Source organism: Schistocerca gregaria, chromosome X (assembly GCF_023897955.1).
Source record: "Schistocerca gregaria isolate iqSchGreg1 chromosome X, iqSchGreg1.2, whole genome shotgun sequence".
In the NCBI taxonomy this organism is placed as follows: domain Eukaryota; kingdom Metazoa; phylum Arthropoda; class Insecta; order Orthoptera; family Acrididae; genus Schistocerca; species Schistocerca gregaria.
In genome coordinates, this window is record NC_064931.1 from 515,394,619 (window position 1) to 515,416,783 (window position 22,165).

The 22,165-nt window shown below is 37.8% G+C and overlaps 1 protein-coding gene across 1 annotated transcript in view; it reads left to right on the top strand.

Moving 5' to 3' along the window:
• The window catches only part of LOC126299529 (probable cytochrome P450 CYP44), a 233,793-nt gene that overhangs the window by 59,705 nt on the left and 151,923 nt on the right, over window positions 1–22,165 (top strand). The window contains exon 4 of the mRNA XM_049991511.1: window positions 17,153–17,343. Coding sequence (XP_049847468.1) covers window positions 17,153–17,343 — 191 coding nt within the window. The remainder of the gene's footprint in view (window positions 1–17,152; window positions 17,344–22,165) is intronic.

Below are 22,165 nucleotides of genomic sequence, written 5' to 3' on the forward strand. Positions count from 1 at the left end.
CTCTAATCCAATGATTTGCATATCTTCCCAATAAAGTTATTTGCTATTTGCTGCATCCAGTGTGTTTTTTCCTTGTTGGAATCCAAATTGGTTACTTACAATAATATCATTTTTTACAATAAAATTTTTGATCTGATTTGCAGCTACTTTTTCTAATACTTTTGACAGGATTGTGAGAATAGAAATAGGGTGATAGTTTCCCATATCTTCCCTCAGCCCTTTCTTGAACAGAGGTCTCACTTTGGCATATTTTAACACATCAGGGAAGCACCCCTGTTCAATAGAATGGTTGATTATTTTAGCTAGTGGGGGTGCTATTATGTCATATACTGCTTTAATCACTTTACTTGGTGTCCCAGCCCACCCAGCAGAATTTTTATTTTTTTAATGACAGTATAACATTTTTCACATTCTTTATTGTGACTCTTTTAAAATCTGTGAGATACTCAGCTTCTTGATTGAGTCCAAAGGGATTTACTGTACTCTGATATCCTGCTACATCAACTTCTGACTTTGGTACATTTATGAAGAATTCATTGAAACACTCTGATATTTGAGCTAGGTTTACTACAACATTATCATCTACTTTAATCTTAGTTATTTCATTACTACTGATGTTAACAACTAACTCTGATTTGACAACAGACCTTTGTCTTACTATTATGTTGTAAAATAAATTTATTGTTTGGCATTTGTTTTGCTGTCTTTACAACTTTTTTGAATATGGTTTTATAATGTTTCACATACACAGAAAAATGTCTGTTTTTATTATATTTCAGTTCATTATGTAGTTACCTCTTTCTGGCACTAGAAATTTTTATACCTTGAGTTATCCATTTAATCTTCCTAGTCATTTTGTTACATTTGGTTTTAAGTGGAAAAGTTTCATTAAATATTTCAAGAAAGCTACCAAGAAATTTGTTAAAGTTAGTTTGGGATACAGCTGTCATAAGGCCATTCAACCTCTCTTAACTTACTGCTAAATATAGTTAGGTTTTTTTCATTAAAGTTCCTTTTGATGTGGCTTTTGTTACATTAAATTTCTTTATAGAGTTTTGGTAGTTCAATGAATACTGCAGAGTGATAGGAGATTCCTAAATCTAAGCAAAATTTATTAACATCTTCAAACACATAATTTGTTAAAATATTATCAATACAGGTTGCTGACTGTGCATTTATTGTAGTGGTTTGCATGAAGTTTGCTTTGAAGCCAAATTTTTTTTATTAAGTCATTGGATTTGGACATATCATTGCTGTCAGCTATGACATTAATATTGAAATCAGCAGCTATTATAATATTTTTCTTTATTAAGATTTTCAAGAAAGCACTTAAATTTGAGCAGGAAAGCTTCAATTGTAGTTTTGTCTGGTACTCTGTAAATAGAAACTACTAAGACATTTAGGTCCCTTAACTCGATACAACAGCTTTCAAATATACATTCTTCATTCAAATGATTAAAATCGTTCCTTATTTCATATTGCATGTCAGAATGAGTAAGTATGCAAGAACCTCCACATGATTTCTCTCGTCTACAAAAACTATTAGCTAATTCGAAATTTTTGGTTTTATTAAGAATTTTAATATTACCACATGTAAGCCAATGTTCATTGTGACAGATAACTTTAATATTTTTAAATTCTGAAAGAATAATTTGTAAGTCATCAAGTTTATGATTTTTGTTTGAAAAGTTGGCACTGAGACCATTTATATTCAAGCACATTATACATGGACACTCTTTTTTATTTATGGGTTCAGGCATAGGCCTACTCTTTCTTTGGTACTGTTTCAGTCTCGCCGTTTTTATTAGCAAACACTGTTTCCCATCCCCATCATTACTTACAAGTTTTCCTTATTATTCTGAATTTTACATGTATCAGCAAACATTTTACTGTGAAGTAAGTGAAGTTGTATCATCAGCTTAGCAGATCAATGACTGTGATGCACAATGGGGCAGATCATTGACAGCCACAGTGAAAAAGAAAGGGCCAAGGACAGAGCCCTGTGGAACACCTGTACCAATTTCTAGTAAGAGGGAGTGTCTATTTCTAATTGAGAAAAACTGTCCTCTGTTTTTCAGGTAGGAAGAAATTAATGCTAATGTAAATTTTTGTATACGACAATACTCTAATTTTGTTAGCAATACATAAAAGGAATGCATCTGCACACTTTACTTAGATCACATAATACAAGTGACACTGTCTTCCTATTCTGGAAAGTTGTTAAAGTCTGATCAACAATTTCCAGAACAACTGCAGTGGTATTATTACCTGTCCAAAATCTGTACTGACTGTCATGCCTTTCAAAATAATGTACATGAGTGATTCAAAAATTTTTGAGGCTATTGGCAGAATAGAAACTGATTGGTAGTTCTGGGGGAGTTGTTTATCACCCTTTTTGAATATGGGCACACTTTTGGGGATTTTGAGTGAATCTGGAAAAGCTCAACACTCTTAAAATTTATGAAAAATAAAATTCAGTGGCTTATTTATCAAGTGAACTGGCCATTTAACAACATAATTAGACATCCAATAGCAGTACATACTTCTGAAATTAGATAATTTGGAAACAGTTTCACAGATGTCATCGAGTGTAATTTTATACTAATGAAACAAAGGCGTTTCAGACAACTGGGAATCAAGCAGATCCTTTGCAGGTAAGTGTGTGGTCTTAATTTTGTCTCTGAGTTCTCTGATTGATGTTACAAAGTCGTCATTCAATTCTCCTGGATCCAGCAGAGTGTGACATGCCTGACTGGAAGAATTATCTTATCTGATAACTTCCCAGGCTGCCTTACACTTATTTGGAGAACTTTCTATGTACCTTTCATATGGTGCTTTTTTTAGCTTGTATGAACTTAGTTTTGTTATACATTTTACTTGTAAGGTAAGCATTATTTTGCACACAACAGCCAGGGATCAAATTTTGTAACAAACTTGCAAAAAATTAAAAAAGCTCAAGTGGAGGCTGCTTTGAAATGGCCTGGAAGGAGTTTCTTACCAATAAATGTTTTTTATAATGTTGAGAAATTTTTCATACATGAGTAGGATACTTTCCTTTTTATCAAATAGTATCTGTATTCAAGTTATGTAATTCATAATTGTTCCTGAAGTTATGACAGGGAGTGCAAAATATGTCTACAACTCAGAAAACATCACTGTGTTTGTCTACAGAGAATGAATAAATAAGTAAATAAGAATTTTAAAAACATTAGTGTCAAAATTATGCAGATGATAGAGGATGCTTCAATGAGTATTTTTGGGTGAGGAACCAATGGTCAGAAATGATTTTTGCATGTGTTACAAGGTCTCAGGTCAGCTGTAAATTACTTATGTCTCATAACAAGCAATTAATTGCTACATCAACATTGGTGGAATTATCAGGAAAAATAGTACACTGTTTTCTCTTGTGTGTCTGCAGTGGAGTTCAAACTGATACCATTCTGCATGACTGAATATCTCTGTTGGTAATACTGACACACACATCCACAGGGTACTCAAACATGTGTGACCACTGTGTTCCTCGATGTCAAACAGAAGACTGTAAACTGCAATGATGGACCATATGTGCAGAATTGCTTGCATGTTATGGGACTGATTGTGATAGTTTTTTGTTAAACATTGTCACAAGTGATGAAATATGGGGTCATCACTTCACACTGCAAACAAAACAGAAATACATGGAGTGGTACCACACCACATCTCCTCCAAAGAAAAAGTTCAAAGCCACACCCTCAGCCTGTAAAGTCATTGTGATGGTTTTCTGTGACTGTGAAAGAGTTTGCTGTTTTTATGTCCTCCCTCATGGTGCAACTCTCAACTCTGAAGTGTATTGTGCTACCCTTATGAAAGTGAAGAAACAACTTCAACATGTCCATTGCCACAAAAATGGAAACAAACTTCTCCTTCTCCACGACAACGGAAAGGCCTCACACAAGTACACACACCTTGAGAGGAGCTCACAAAACTTCATTGCACAGTTCTTCCTCATCCATCCTACAGCCTGGACCTCACATCCTCTAACTTCCATCTGTTTGGCTCAACGAAGGATGCCCTTTGCAGGAAGCACTACATAGATGATGGGGATGTTATTGGTGCAGCAAGATGTTGGCTCTGATGTTGGCCAGTTAGTGGTACCATTTGGGCATACAGGCCTCCACAGTAAGGTGGTTTAAGACTTTAACATTAAATGGAGATTATGTTGAAAAAAGGGCTTTGTGCCGAAAGAATGGGGTCTAATATGGTGTACTGGAATCCTGAATAAAACCAACCAGCCTGCTTTCAGAAAAAAGCTTGTTGCATTACTTATTGAATGCCCCTCACATATTCTGATGGTGTACCATGTTAGAGAATGCTGTGGTACAGCAACAGTATGTAGTTGCAGGTGTGTACCATTTCGATAACTGTGCATAAGTGCCTGAAGATTATTCCATAACAGGCTTTGAAATCGATTAATTCAGTGACTTTTTTTATTGGTACATGTTTATCATACAGCACAAATTGTTCAAATAATATTGTGTGCATCCAAATGAGGATAATGTAATATTTAGTACCAACAAAAAAGAAGTGATAATGAATTGGTACATATGCTTATAATCGAAGTTCATCAGTAATTGTTTAAGTAATGTTGATCTTTACATATCCAGAAATTCTTGTACAGGATAGAAACATTGCTTTATTAAAAACATCTTTGGTCTTGAAACTACCTGGCAGATTAAAACTGTGTGCCAGACCGAGACTCGAACTCGGGACCTTTGCCTTTCGCGGGCAAGTGCTCTACCACTGAGCTACCCAAGCATGACTCACGCCACGTCCTCACAACTCTAATTCCACCAGTACCTCGTCTCCTACCTTCCAAACTTCACAGAAACTCTCCTGTGAACCTTGCAGAACTAGCACTCCTGGAAGAAAGAATATTGCGGAGACATGGCTTAGCCGCAGCCTGGGGGTGTTTCTAGAATGAAATTTTGACTCTATAGTGGAGTGTGCACTGAAATGAAACTTCCTGGCAGATTAAAACTGTGTGCCAGACTGAGACTCGAAATCAGGACCTTTGCCTTTCATGCCTGAGCACCACTGAGCACTCCGCAATAGAGTGAAAATTTCATTCTAGAAACAACCCATGTCTCCGCAATATCCTTTCTTCCAGGAGTGCTAGTTCTGTGAGGTTCACCGCAGAGCTTCTGTGAAGTTTGGAAGGTAGGAGACGAGGTACTGGCAGAAGTAAGGCTGTGAGGACTGGGTGTGAGTCATGCTTGGGTAGCTCAGTGCTGGAGCAGTTGCCCGCGAAAGGCAAATGTCCTGAGTTTGAGTCTCGGTCTGGCACACAGTTTTAATCTGCCAGGAAGTTTCATATTAGCGCACACTCCGCTGTAGAGTGAAAATTTCATTCTGCTTTGGTCTTGTTTTGAATGCTGGAAATGTGGCAATTTTTATTTGTTCTGCTATCTTATTGTGTTGTGTGACACCAATGTTAATTACACTCTTCTGACAGAATGATATTCTGGAATATTAGTTTGCCCTCTGGTACAGTAGTTCTGTACACTGTAGTTCTGCACTAATTTGCCTGTTTCCATGAGGTAGACCCTGGTGTGTAACATAGCAACATAGATGAATAACAATGGAACACTCAGGACACCAGGTTAAATAAGGTGAAGTTTGCATCTTTTTAAGGCCTTGAATTATTTTTAGAGCGCATCTTGTTCACTCTAAGAACATTTTATGCTGTGAGTTAAGAGTCACCAGAGAATAATCACATAATGAAGCAGTGAGTGGAGTTGTGCATAATGAAGGTGATGTGTATGTGTGGATTGGCTGGGTTGACAGGACAGAGGAAGGGGAAACTGTTTGCTAGAGGGTGTGAGAACAGTGAGTTACCAGAGACTGTGGCTGCTAGCCTACCGTCCACACACCCTCTGTCCAACAGTTTTCACTTCCTCTGTCCTGCAATGCCTTCCCAATTCACACTTCCATGCCAGGTTCATCATGAGCCACATGTCTCCAGCTCTGGTACCTGTGTGTCACATGCCCAGTCTGTGTTCCTGCTATTCCTTCCTCCCACATTCTACCTGCCTTCTCCCTCTGAGCTGCTAGCTCCTCCAGCTACCCACTTCTTTCTCCCTCTATCAGACTCACCTGACATGACCCCTGTGTGTGTGTGTGTGTGTGTGTGTGTGTGTGTGTGTGTGTGTGTGTGTGTGTGTGTGTGTCTGGGCCTGGCAGAGGTTCGAGTCCTCCCTCATGCATGGGTGTGTGTGTGTGTGTGTGTGTGTGTGTGTGTGTGTGTGTGTGTGTGTGTGTGTGTGTGTGTTTTAGAGAGAGAGAGAGAGAGAGAGAGAGAGAGAGAGAGAGAGAGAGAGAGAGAGAGACCACAGACCCAATAATTTTGCTTTGCCCCATTTAAATATTCTAGTTCATTTTTTAATCATGAATGAATGGATATTTGGCTAGAAGGTGAAATAAATAAAAATGACATGTTCAGTTTTTCAGTATTTAAAATGAATATTTTTTGTGAAGCATGCTGAAAGCCTTTTCTTAGAGCTTTCTGCTGTTGACAGCAAAGTTTCTGTGGTGGAACCAGTGAGGAATTTTTTGATGTCATGAGCAAATAGAATAGTTTTTTTGGGGGCTTGTAAGCTGAACAACGTTCTCCACAGAAATTGAGACGAATAACAGTCCTAGGATTGAGCCCTGAATGCACTGTGATACTGATGGCATCTTCATCAATCACACCCAGTGCACCACTCACAGCTGTGTGAGAGAAAACACTTTTGAACCTCCTGCCACAGAGCCACTGTGTGAGATAGCTTTCCTGCACTTACCATTCTGAGTGGGGTGGTACTATGTGTACCTACCAGCAGAGGATAAAGAATTGACATGACCTCACTGCACTCTACTCTGATTGGCTGCTGCCATCTTTCAAGCAGTCGAAGTTCAGAATTCCCCCCCAACCCGCCCCCCAAGTCAAGTGCATCTATAGACTTACCAATATTAGTGGGGAAGACTACAGTGAGGACAATATATTGACACAGCCTACTGCTACCAACCATGTCTAATATTCAGTGACTTATATAAGTATATCGTCATTCAAGACTATTTGATTCTATTGAGAACATTACTATTATTTGCAAGTTATGCAGAACCACAGAAGATCATACCACAAAGAAAAGATGTTATGTGGACATGTGTCCAGAAACGCTTAATTTCCATGTTAGAGCTCATTTTAGTTTCGGCAATGTACTGTACTTCCTCGATTCACTGCCAGTTGGCCCAATTGAAGGAAGGTAATGTTGACTTCGGTGCTTGTGTTGACATGCGACGCATTGCTTTACAGTACTAGCATCAAGCACATCAGTACGTAGCATCAACAGGTTAGTGTTCATCACGAACGTGGTTTTGCAGTCAGTGCTATTTTTACAAATGCGGAGTTGGCAGATGCCCATTTGATGTATGGATTAGCACAGGGCAATAGCTGTGGCGCGGTTCATGTGTATCGAGACACATTTCCAGAACGAAGGTGTCCCGACAGGAAGATGTTCGAAGCAATTGATCAGCGTCCTAGGGAGCACGGAACATTCCAGCCTATGACTCGCGACGGGGTAGGACCTAGAACGACGAGAACACCTGCAATGGACGAGGCACTTCTTTGTGCAGTTGACGATAACCCTAATGTCAGCGTCAGAGAAGTTGCTGCTGTAGAAGGTAACGTTGACCACGTCACTGTATGGAGAGTGCTACGGGAGAACCAGTTGTTTCTGTACCATGTACAGCATGTGCAGGCACTATCAGCAGCTGATTGATCTCCATGGGTACACTTCTGCAAATGGTTCATCCAACAATGTGTCAATCCTCATTTCAGTGCAAATGTTCTCTTTATGGATGAGGCTTCATTCCAACGTGATCAAATTGTAAATTTTCACAATCAACATGTGTGGGCTGACGAGAATCCACACACAATTGTGCAATCACGTCATCAACACAGATTTTCTGTGAACGTTTGGGCAGGCATTGTTGGTGAGGTCTTGATTGGGCCCCATGTTCTTCCACCTACGCTAAATGGAGCACGTTATCATGATTTCATATGGGATACTCTACCTGTGCTGCTAGAAGAGGTGTCTTTACAACTACAACACAACTTGTGGTTCATGCATGATGGAGCTCCTGCACATTTCAGTCGAAGTGCTCATACGTTTCTCAACAACAGATTTGATGACCGATAGATCGGTAGAGGCGGACCAATTCCATGGCCTCCATGCTCTCCTGGCCTCAACCCTCTTGACTTTTAACTGGAAAGGAGAGAGTTTTTTCTTGTTTTATTCGGTGTGTTGAACTTGTATTCGAATAATACCTTCTACTTGAAGTCCTTTAGGTATGAATGCAACCAGGTGTAAGCTACACCTCTTACACTTCATCAGCAGGATTTTATGGTCCAGGGCATTGCAACTTTTTGAAAGGTCTAGGAAAATACCTGCATCTAATTTATATTGCCTGAGAGATTTTAAAATACAGTTTAAGAATTCAAAAATTACTGTTTATGTAGTTTTAGACTTTCTGAAGCCATGCTGATGTGTGGAAGAGGTGAATATTTATTTATGATCCATTCATAGAAAAAGTTTTACTAGAGTTATTTTTTAAAATAGAACTTAACTGTGGCACAGGCCAGTAGTTTGATGTTATAACAGGAGAACTTTTTTTTTCAGTGGTGGAAATTTTGCTATTTTCAGACATCTGTATACCCACAAGTTTCTAAAGACAGGTTGAAATTTTTTGCTAATGATATTGCTATTTTGTGAGCTTGTGCTTTTGTATGAAATCAGGTACAGGTATTTTGTTGTGTAATTATTTAATTTTACTTATAATTTCATCAGAATTTTTCAGGAACATACATAGATGCATCTGAGATCACTGACTTATTGAAGAAATGTAGCACTGGTCCTATACAGTTTATTTGAATGGCATATTCAGCTAGTGAAGTGAAGTATCCACTGATTCTTTTCACAATTGATTTTGGGTTTGTGACTTTGGGGACCACTACTATTAAAGATATTTTCTTTCTTTTGATAGTGTGCAACAAGTTTGTTTGTTCATACTTTCCACGCAAATATCATTGTGTTTGACAAGTTTTGTATCAAATTATCATTTAATTTGTAAAATAATTGCAAATACACTAAACACAAGGGAATCAAGTTTGAACAAAGAGTGTACCACAAAACAAGAAAATTGAAGGAAAGGCAATGAATGCATACAAACTACAGTGGACAACTGACTGATGAAAAAATGAGATAAAGCTGCTTCTTGCCAATCCATCTCTGTATGGAACAGACCAATTGGAAAAAAAGAGGTAGTGAAAAATACCTTACCCTGATCTTTAACTGTTTATGCAAATGAAAATTTGGCAACTTATCACCAAAGCATTAGAGACCTGTGCAGTAAGGTTAATGAGCTTATACTCAGTTTTGTTGAGACAGGAGATATAAATTGTAATAGCAACATAATTCTGTAAAAAATATAAAGAAAGAGGTGGAGTTACCATCTACGTTAACAACAATGACATGTGTACTGTAACTGATGTACACAGTTTTAGTCTAGAACAACATTTGGGAATATGTGCCAGAGAACTGGTGTTAAATAATTCTTATTTATCAATACTAACAGTATATAGATCACCTTCAAGAAAATTAGTCTCATTTTGAAGCTGTTAGACACTCTCCTCAGGTACATATTTAAACACAGAAGAGATGTGCGAGTGCACAGGAACTACAGTGTAAAATTTTTAACTTAGTCCAAGGACAGATCAGACTAGGGAAATGTGATGTTTACATACAATCTTGCTTCTGTAGTCAATTACACTACTGGAACATCTTCATGTACAAGAACACTAATTGACAATATATTTATAGACCAGATAAATATGAGTAAGTACACAATCAAAGGACTGTGGCAAAAATATTTAATGAGTGCTATTTAAATGTTGCTGAGAAAACAGGACATGATGGTTCCTTGGAAAAGGTCATTAAAATACCTACTGAAAGAGCATTTCCCTAATTCTATAGAGCAAATGGGTATAGCCCCTACAACAGTGCAGGAAATAAGAAAAAAAACACAATTTCTTTAAAAAGCAAACTAAATGGGTGTTGACAATATTTTGAGCAAACTGCTTAAAACCTGCTGCAACCATTTAGGTAAAGTGCTGGCTCACATATTTACTGCCTCCCTCGAACAACATATGTTTCCTAATGGGATGAAATTTTCTTTAGTGAAGCCCCTCTACAAAAAAGGTGATGATATAGGTGTCACATGTCACTCTGTATTCTTTTGACTGCATTTTCTAAAATCTTTGAAAAATTTATATATGTTGGGATTGTCAGTCACCTAGACAACTTTTATGTAATTGGTGAAAACCAATTTGGATGCAGAACAGGTATCTCTACAACTGAAGCTATGATTGTATTTTCACATACAAACAACATTTTGGGTTGCCTTGACAAGAAGACACTGTCTGTTAGCATATTCTTGTGATGTGTCTGAGGCTTTTGACAGTATCAATCATATGGCACTTATAGAGAAAGTGTGCCACTATGGATCAAAAGACAATTGGATAAATGGATAAAATTCTGTCTACAGGACAGACAACAGAAAATAGTATTAGATGCAAACAACACGCACATAGGAGGGGTAGTGTCTGACTGGGGAAGGTACATTGTGGAATCCCACAGGGTTCTGTCCTTTGTACCCTGCTGTTTCCTATCTCTGTTGTCCAGCATAGCAACCAACTTCACAGTGTTTGCTGATGAAACAAGCATTGTGGTAGACAGTAAAACATTCACCAACTTAGTGTTGAATACTGTTCAGTTACTTGCAGGTGCTCTGAACTGGCTCATTGATAACTGCAAAATTCCACAGGAGAATAATATTGCTCATGAAACTCAGCAGATACAGAATTTATAATGTTTGAAATTTTTAGGTGTCCATATAGATAACAGGCTTAACCTGGAATACCATATCCTTCAAAGGCTTAGCTCTGCAACATGTACCATCTGGAGGATCTCCAAAATCAGAGACATCAGTGTCTCAAAATCTTCGTATTTTGGCTTCTTCCATTCAGTGAAGTGTTATGGAACGATCAACTGGGGAATTCACGGCTACTGGAAAAAAGTCTTTACCCTTCAGAAAAAATGTTGCCAGAGTTGTATGTGGAATACCTCCACGAAACTCATGCTGTAATTTTTTAAAGCAAGAAGTGATATTAACCGCTACCTCCCAATATCTCTTTCCGATCATGACATTCATGCTTCACACTCATTCTCAATATTAAATAATGAGTCATATGACCATCATAACACAAGAAGGAAATGTGACATACATTGCAACATGAAGAATTTGTCCCTTGTACAAAAAAGCTAAAATACACTTGCACAGAAATTTAAACTCACTTCCAAGTAATATTAAGTCTCTGCAAGATAATAATCAGTTAGTTGTTAAAAAGGAAGTTTAAGAATTTTTGTCGAGAAAAGTTTTGATTATGTGGATGAGTTATTTAACAGAGACAGATAAGGCTATTTCCCATATATTTCTGTGTTTATCAATTTTAATGACTCTTGCTGCTTTAATCAAATCTTATAAATCCCATTGTGTTCTGTGAATCTCAAAAATGGTCTTTGTACCTTATAAATCAAACTAGGTGTTTAGGTAATATCTGAAATTTATATTTCCAACTGCTGTCTGTGATTGATTGTGATATGAATATAATAATCAATTAAATGTTTTGACCTGTCCTTCATACAAGTGGTATCACACAATAATGGATCTTTGAAATATGTAACACAACAAATAAATTAATTCCATTATTCTACCATAGATTCTTTTACAGGCTTTACAATAATCTGCAAATTCTTCGGTAACTTTAACTCAGGCTAATTTTAACAAGAATTCTGCAGAAATCTGTTTCTCTCACTGGAAACCTTTATACCTTCAATCATCCATTGCTTATTTTCGCTTCAGTAGAAAATTCTGTATTAAAATATTGAAGGTAGATGTTCTGAAAACTCATATATGTGCTGCCAGAATGGTTCTGAATGTATAAGCGCTCCCAATTTTCCCTAGTCAGTAAAAAATTGAGTTCTTATGCTGTCTTCGTAAAAAATTCTTTTTTCAACTAATTTTTTGCACCTGTTGCATAATAACTGTGCTTTATGATTTCCATATCCCTTCTCTCAGTTCTCCAGTTGTGAATTTGTAGCTTGTGTCTATGATGAATAGTTGGCCAATGATGGAATTTTAACGTTCTCTTGATCTTGTTGAGCCATGTATTGTGAGGATCATTTTGACTGTGTTGGTTATATTTATCAAACCATCTATAGCTCTGCTGCCTTCTGAAAAGTCAAATTTGAAATCTCCACAACACACTAGATTCATATTTAATTCACTGATATTGTTTCGTAGTATCCCTAGTTCAGTCATGAAGACTGGCCAGTTTCCACCTGGTCTTCTACATATGTTAATACGCATGAAATTAAATTCTGGTAATTTAATAAGAGAAAGTTCAAAATCTTTTGATTAGGTCAGTATAGTGTTTATTGAAATCTTAGAAGAAAATTATCTGATGTTCATAAAGATGCTAGTATCACCATATTTGAAGAACTCCCCCCTAAAATGATTCACTAATTTATATCATATTACCTAAATTAATTTTACTTTGTCATTTTTAGCCAATATTGAGTAATGCAAATAATGTCTACATTTAATATATACTGGAGTAGTGCTTCCACTATGGTAGTTTCATTGTTGAGTGACTGAACATTCTAATGTAATATAACAAAATTTTAGAAGTTAGACACTTCAGTTGATATGGTTTCTAGTTCCTTATTTAATGGCATTTCTAATACAGCACATACCTTAAAAATCTTTGATGTCTTTGTTATGTGTGGCTTCTGCTTGCTTGCATCTGTCAATATGTGAGTTAACTTTTGGAGCTTGTAAAAGTTGTGCTTCCTTCACCTCTGCCATTTTCAGTTTTAGCCACTCCATAATTTGTATCTGAATCATGACTTTATTGTTTGCAAGTTGTTTAAAACACTCCATAATTTGGATTTGTTGCTGCTTTTCCTACTTGAAACATTGTTCTTCAAAATATGAGTATTTATTTTAGTGGTTAACAACTCCTAAGTAAACAACAAGCACAGCTGAATGAAAAATTATTATTGAAAGAGCCTTTGTATTCAATAACAGACACTAGTGGTCGTCACTTTGAACAGTTAATATGAGCTTAATTTGCTGCTGCAATGTGTAAGTTGTTTATCTCAATAAGAAAAACTAAATATTCATTTCTAATTGTTAGCACCTGGTCACAAAGTACTCAGTTTAGTATCCTCAAGAACCATCACTATGAGCCTCATCATGAGAAAGCAATTCAGTATAGATGTTCCGTCTTTCCTCTTTATTCTCTTCATTTATGCTTCAAGGAATCCAGTGGGAACAAACAGTTGAATATTCTAACTGGCGGACAAGTGTGTCAGTACAAACAACAGAGATGTCAAGTAGAGCACTGAGTTGCTCGATTGTTATTTGTCAATCACCCAGAATAAGTGTGTCCACACATTGCAACATCGCAAATATTACAGCTGTGTGGGGTTGGCCTGAGTGAGGGAGATCAGTAAGATTTCCTTCTTCTTATTCTGTTGAAAGTCCACAGCTGGTGGTCTTGTGGTAGCATTCTCACTTCCCAAGCACAGGGACCCAGGTTCGATTCCCAGTGGGGCCAGGGATTTTCACCTGCCTTGATATGAATGGGTGTTGTGTCATCTTCAGCCTAGTATGGCAATGAGGGTCTCCTGCATCATTCCCCTACGCTCTGTCAAGGAGTATGGGACTTCATCATCATCATTCTGTTGAAAACAGTACTTCACTTAGCAACATACAGCATTTATACACTGCTTGGTTTCTGTAGATGTGCTGGTGATCATCTGGTTTTCTGCCAAAAGATATTAAATAACTGCTGTTTCCTTGGAATGCACTTCAGTTACAGATGCTATTCTGAAGACTGATTATATTGCTACCATCTACTGTTAGTTGCTGGAAGTATGAGATTATGCAGGAATGTTTAAGAATGTTACAAACAAATTACAATATCTTTTAATAAAAATTGGCTGAGAAAAAAGTGTTGCATTATTTTTGCATGCCTCTTGTCTTAATACTTCTTCTAGATCTTTAGTTAAGATAAATTGTGGAACTTCCAGGTAGATTAAAATTGTATGCCATCTGAGGTGTCAGGGCATACATTATAGCATGCACCAGAGCTTCAGTCTGATAGCTATGCAGGAAGTTAAACATGGTATTCATAAACACAGACCTGTGATTTAGAAGGTGTGACTTTAGTACGAATCAGATCCAGCTCATCAGGAGGGGATCACATTGCCCCGAGAACCTTTCAAAAACTGCTGCAGTTGTGGGTCTGAGAAACTAACTTGTGGGAGGGTGTTCAACTGAAAGATTGTATCTTAGAATGCAATAAATTTAAGGCAAATTTATTTCAATGGAGAGGGCAATTTAAGCCTTCTCTTGGTAAACTGTCAGTGTGGTTGGAACAGTCAAAGATTTGTGGTAGCTATTAGAAAGTTATAAGTCCTAGGTTGTGAGGAGTTAAGGTTTGGAGAATGGAATTGAAGAAAGTGTAGGCTGTTGAAACTTATCATACTGGCTTGATGCAGGGTGAAAAAGGGTATACAGAAACTCCTCTGAAACTTAATAGAGATGATATACACAAGACAGGGTGAGGGAAATAATTACAGCAGAGGATCTAAATCTCACCTCTGTAAGTCCACCTTTGTATGAGATAGTTGAGGGACTTCAGCTGTTTATTATAAAATGTAAAATTGAAAAGTCCTTCAGCCATCTGTATTTTGACTGTATCTTACTTGTGCGACTAGTTTCAGTGTTTCACTGCACCATCTTCAGGCCCCTGTGCAAAGACAACAATAATGACAGCGTGAAGTACTTAATAAAAGGGTGGTGTAAAATTTAAGAGGCAATTATCTACAGTAGTAATATGAAGTAAACATTTAACAAAAACCAAACTGTACAAGATGATATCAAGGCCAATGATAAACTGAGAACAAATTCAATTGTAACCTAAGAAATAAAATGAGAGGACAGTTGCATACTGAACACACATAAACTCAAGAACAAAATATATGTATATCATATACAGTAAAGTGAACCTACTAATAAGAGGAGAAAATTTCATGTCATTCTTAGATGACTACAGTGTACGTATTGACAAACAACTAGAATTTAATGCTAATGTCAATACCTGTGAATCAGCTGGAGTAAAACAATCACAGTTGTATATTTGATGCATGCAATTTGAAGGTAGTTATTTATATGATATCATATATTAGTAAAATACAAAACCATGTATCAGAGGTTAACACAATGCAAACTGCCTCTACCACCATGTTCCATATATTAATAAATTGCTGACCATTATATACCTTCAGAAGGTGAAATTTTAGCTACTCATGTAAAAATAAAGATGTTATCCTATCTTTCATAATTATTGACACCTTTCTTGGGGAGGAGGATGAGATAGGTTGAGAAAGAAGAAAGGGCAGGTCACTCATACACTAGTAAGCACTGTGCCAGCCTCAGACAAGGGATGACCAGGACAAAGTGAGAAGGAAAATATGAAAAAGAGTGGATGGTTGCTTTACAATCTGTTACATTTAATGTTGATGAGTCCACATCATTTAACAGGATACTGGCATTTTAAATTTTTTATTTTATCACTGTGATATTTTACAAAAATAACATTGTGTTGATTGAGTTAAATGTGGGTTAGAGAGAAAGTTAGCAGGATTGTTTCTGCTGCTACAATACACTTAAAATAAAATAAATTTGTAGAGTAGATAAATAGCCTTTATTTGGTAAGTTATTTGTCCAAATGATGAAGTACCTGATGAATTTTGGAAAGATAAGGGTAATTACAGTGATTAATTCTTTGTCTTCTATTTTCATCATTTTGTGTGGATAGCTGTCACAGTAACATACCTCACTCTACCAAGGAAGACAGTGGCTATTAATTCAGTGATTATTTAATATATTTTGTTCAGCAGAATTTTTCTTAAGCAGCAATGTTGTGTTCGATCAACATTGATTTTTATAGACAGCGTATGAGCACTAAGAGTCATAATTTAAGTTAACTGCCAGTGCTCCTTTCTCTCACCGAATGGCTATTTTCAATTGGGAGCATCTTGCCACAGGTTTTTCCCCATCAGATCACACAAAAGAGCATTTAACACAAGAAATGTAAGCTTCAGAATGGCTTGTGTTATTTATTTCCATAGTCTGATCAGAAATTAGGGAAAACCTTCACACTGGCATATCATACATATCATATAAAGTTATGTTTGCACTGAGTTATATAATAATATTAAAGTGATAATTTAAGCTCTGAGTATAATACACAAACAGTTAAAATACAATAATGTACAGAACAAAGTTTACACAATTCACAGACAGACAGTGCACATGACTTCATTCCTTTATGTTTTCTTGATGACTGTTGTGTCAGGAAGGGCATCTAGCCATGAAGCTAATTACTTAAATAAAATTTGCCTAATCTTGAAAAAATAGATTCCTTGTTAGACAAGATAAACATTAGAGGAAAGAAAGAGTGAATATTGTATGTTCTGGAAGGATTTACTTGCATATGGGCAACATCATACATGCTTCAAAGTAAATAATAATAAATTAATATAAATACTTCATTTCATCTGAGAAGTTCTATTCACTGGAAGGAAACAATAAAATAATTTTTATCTCAAGAATTTAAAGCAATGCCACATAAAGGGCTAATACTATAGTAAAAACTCTTAAACGAAAACTAATGATGCAAAGTAGAGGAAGCATTGAGCAGTTGGCAGGCAAATAAATGATATCCAACCAAATCACTAGTCTTGTACTGTGTTCATAGGGCCCATTTTGTGTCACCCATGTAACAGTCAATATGTCAAGGTGTTTTTACTGAATGACTGAAGCATGCCCAATTGATTTATGATTTATGTATGTTTTGTTTTCATTATTTAATGAATTATAGTTTACAAAAGTTGTGCAATTATATTGTTTATCATTGTCATATTTATGAGTTTTAAAATTTCAGCAATGGAGATGAGTGGTACCGTTTACGAAGCTCCGTTCGTCACCTGATGTTAAGGCCACAGGAAGTGCATGTATACTTTCCTGCTGTACAGGAAATTGCAAAAGAGTTTGTCTCTCATTTAGAAAATATCCTCCTTGTTGATGGAAAAGTTGAAAATCTAAGAGATGAAGTATCAAAATGGGTTCAAGAGTGTAAGTATGTTATTTCAGCAGGAAACCTGAAGAGTTTATTATCTGTTTCTTCTCTCTCAAACAAGTATTCTTCTAGCTAAAGTCAGTTAAAAAAACTTACAAAAAAAGATGGAGAAATCATCACTTGTAAAAACTATTATCTCATAATTTACAGTTTCATACACTTTGAAACCTTGCTGACAAAAATGGAACTCGATAGCAAGTGTTTACTTTCATTGATAGTACCACTGCAAAAACATGAAATGACGGTGGAAGAAAACCCTTGTTTACACCCTCCAGCCTACATTTATCCTCTTGTTACACTTCATGACTGACAAGACAGTATGAAGTTTACATATTTATGGAACTACTGTGAGTATAGTGCTCCAGTGACATATTTTTAAGTCTGTAATGATGGTTTGTTTCTCTAATTCAATTGAAGTGAATGCCAGGATGGTTCCTTTGGAAAATTCATGGCTGAGTTGTGAGTTTCTGTTGTATTTTTCTCCACTCTGAGCTTGGGATGAACTCTTGTTGAATGCATTGATGATAAGGCCTGAGTTTCCTTCTAAGCTTTACCCTCCCTTCTAAAGTTTGTGTTTTTGTGTTATAACAGCAGTATGGGAAGGATACATTGGTGCTCACCACATAGAGGACACACACACACACACACACACACACACACACACACACACACACACACACACACACACACACACACACACAGCTACTGCCTGTGTGTGCTAGGGCCCGACTAGTGCCTGGAGACAGTAACCAAGTATGTGTGAGTTGTTGTTTTATGAATGTGTTAGGGTTCTATATCTGAGGAAGGACTTTCTAGTATTCGTTTCATTGTGTATGTCTGCAACTCAACGACTCCTCTATGTAGTGAGTAGCAACCTATCCTCTCTATACTGCTGTCATAAAGTATATATTTATACATTTACATGTATACTTCACAAGCTTGCTTACACTATGTGACTATAATTTCTCTCTGCTGTTCCATTTGCAAGTGGCTCTTGGAACAATGGCTACTAGTAAGTCTCCATACAAGCTCTAATTTCCTGATCTTCATGTTGTGACCAGTTCACAAATCATATGCGAGAGGAAGTAGTATGTTGCTTGCCAGTTATTGGAATGTACACTCTCTGAGTTATAGAAGTAGACTTGATGCAGAATGTGTGATGCAAAAAGCCTCTTGTACAGTGACTGCCTATAGAATTTGATGAGCATATGAGTAACACCCTCATACTTACTAAATAAATCCCTCATGAAACATGCTGCCCTTCATGATTTATTCTCTCTCTCTTCTGTTAACCCTTTTCTGCCCAAAAGGACTTAAAAGTCCTGTCAATTTCTAGAGTTGTTTTTCAATATTCTCTCCAAATATTAAACCATTTGATAAAGTTTTTCATACATAGGAAGGGTCCCAGATTGATGAGTGGTGCTCAGTAATCGATTGAAGAAGTGTTTCTTCATGAATGACTTACAGTTCCTTAGGCCTATTCCAATGAATCACAGCCTGGCATCTGCTTTTTCTACCACTATTTCGTATGTTCATTCCTCTTTAAGATACTTCACATTGTTATTCTTTGGTATTTCGTGGCTGTTACTATTTCCAGTGATTTGTTGCCAGTAGTGTAACGAATCTAGAGTAAATTAATATTTTGCAGTATCTTTCCATCAGTTGTTTCTTTCACAGACCTGTTTCACAATCCAATCATTTCCAATCCTATTGCTTAAAACAAAGAAATTCAGTTCCCCTTTCTTGGTTGTTCCCAATTGGTGATTCCTCCTCACAGCACTCACTATGTGTTATGAACTGTGCGTTGACAGCCTGTCACTGGAATAATGCCTAGGTTTGATTTTTTCATCATTACCTGTGCAGGAACGTAGGAAGATTTTTTTCCTTTCCGAAACCTGTAGTAGGATACTTACTACTCATACTTTTGTTGTTACAAGGTTACTAATGCAGTCTTTTTAAAATGTACTGGAAGCAGCATTTGTTCTTTAACTTACTGTCATGATTGAGGTAACTGGAGAAGAAACACTATCAGAATCAATAATGGATGATTCTCCCTCTACTGTTTTAATTGTTGAAATAGAATTATAATGATGATATAAAAGTTATAATGAATTATCTCAAGATAGGTGAATGGAATAAGCATATCCTTAATAACCAAATCATTCATCTGAACAAAGGTCTAAACAAGAAAAGGGCTAATTTTGCTGGTGAATGAAATAAGTGTTTTGTGATTTTCCATTTGGTATTTCTATCTGTAACCAGGATATATGGATTGAAACATTTTTCCATATTTTACTGTCATGGTCTTAGCAAGTTACTTAAATTACTTTTTGAACAACAGCAGTAGTTCACATTTTTATAGCATTTTTTTGTTTAATTGTTCTGTATTGTCTGTAATTGTGAAAACAAGTTTTGTATATTTCTTGTGCATCATACTGTAGAAGTAGCACCACTGATAAAACAGTAGATCACAGAGTTAAAATCACATTTGTTACTAAATAACATAACATACTTCACTTACAGACTGAAGTTGCCAGTAGGTGAGTGGCGATGGCAGAGATGAAGGAGTCCAAGATAAACACTGTTAACAATTACAAAGAGATTTATTGACCTAGGTACATGGCATAGCGAGGCAGGCATGCCCCTCCACAATAACCCTGACTTAGATCAATGAACAGGCTACAACCTGATGCCACTGAGCTGTCACCTTGCATTACTGAGGCTGGCTGTCCCTGTAGGCCTCAGGCATTGATGTCAGTGGCACATTGAGTTGTGCTGCTATGATGCCCCACTTGGGAGGTGGCCCTTCAGTTTTTCACGCGACTACAGTGGCAGTGTGTGCACTTTTTGCCTCAGCGTGATGTAGGCTTGGCCACACCTTGTCCATATTGTGTCACTGTGACAGAATACGAAGGTGGCTCTGCACAGGGTACAAACCACTGCTCTGGGACAGCAGCTGGCTGGCAGCTGGTATTGTGGTGTTGAGTCCCTCTAGGAATTCAGCATTAGAGTTGGCAGGGCAGAGATATGAAGGCCTGTGAAGGAGTTAGAGCAGACAGCAGGTACAGCCTGGTCTTATACCAGTGGCTGCAGTTGGCAGAATCCAGTCATCTTGCTGTCTGGCATCACTCTGGCATCGTGATTGTGCTTCTGGATTCTGTTGATGAGAGTGATCCTTGCCTTAAAATCCAGACTTATTTATATGCCTCCAGTGCCCATTTGTTTCGTTAAAACCTGATGCCTAGTCACATTAGCAAAACAAGATACGTGTCCTGGTGTGTCAACACTGACCCACTTGCTACACAGTTATTGCAGAGCTCTGCTATCCTTGCTATGAAATCCGCTGGTGTGTCTGTTGTTGTAACCCACATGTCACCACACTTGTTGCTACTGGCCTGCGACTGTTAACACTGCACTTTGTAGTGCTTCCATGCTACTTTTCCTTATGTTTGTTAAAGATTAATAATTTTTTGACCAAAGACTGGGTTGTGGCATTACAGTGCCCTCCCCTACAGAGAAGACCCAGACCCTTAGGTCTTACTGTGGCCTGGAACTCTGATTACTTCTATGCTTAATCCATAAAACTAGGACCTGATACTAACTGGCCATTCTCAACTACTACGCAAATTACTGTGTTCTTCCCTGACTCTGTAAATTTATCTTCCATCCCTTTGTCATAGTATCCAGTCTAGGGGAACTTGATATAGTCAACATGAAATGATTACTGTAATAACTTCAAGTTGAAGAAATATATTTCAAGGAAGACGCAATACATGAAAGTAAGACTTGTGTATACTTTAACAGTCAAATCATAACTGAGTCCAGGCCTAGCGGCCGCTGGCTGGCTGGCCGCTTAGCTGCTGCTGCATGGCTGGCAGACAGCACCGCATGTAGAGGACGTGCGTAACTGTGCGGCAGCACTTTGAAAGATCGACGAGTCACAACACTTTTCGCCCCTTTGAATTTTCTGCACAGGTCTTGATGGACGTGGCCTGTAGATTGCTAACAACCATAGGTGTTGTTTGACTGGGCGTAAAGTCTCGAGGAGGAAGCTTCCCGTACGGACGGATGAGTCCCTGATGATCACAGGTTGAGATGACAGGAGACGTGGGGGTCAAATCTCTGGGGGCCCCCGTGCATCGATCTGCCCGTTGCGGCAAGTCTGGTTGCTATAACAGGAGACATGGGCAAAGGGTCCACATCCGTAGGAGAAGGAGGCGAGTAGAGTTGCTCCAACAGATGATGGTCATCTGGTTCCTGCATGGGCACGTCTCCTGGTGGCGTCAGTTCTTGTGTTGGCACTGATATGATGGTGAGAGGACTGCGTTGTGAGTAATGAAAGATTCCAGTATCCCGAGCATCAGGTAGAGCCGAAGGCTGTGTAGTGGCATCTGGAACAGGCATTGCCGGTACACGTGGCCGAAGCTGGTCTGAATGATGCACTGCAACACCCGTGTCCATCTGGATTTCATACAGGCGTCAGCCACGCCGTCGTAAGATGCGGCCAGGACTCCATTTAGGCTGCCTGCCAGATCCCTGTACCCATACAAAGTCATCGGCGGTGAACCGCCCAAGCGAAGGCACCCGTGGCTGTGAGGTGGAAGGCCACAGAAGATGAAGTAGTGTGCTGGGCTGTCGGCCATGTGAGAGCTCAGTCGGGCTGTGGTTGCCCATGGGAGTGAAATGGTAAGAAGCCAGAAATTGGAGAAGCGCATCATCATCAGCAGAAGAAATCAGGAGTTTCCTCATCTGAGCCTTAAATGTGCGGACCAGTCATTCAGCCTCACCGTTTGACTGTGATTGGAATGGAGGGGCCAT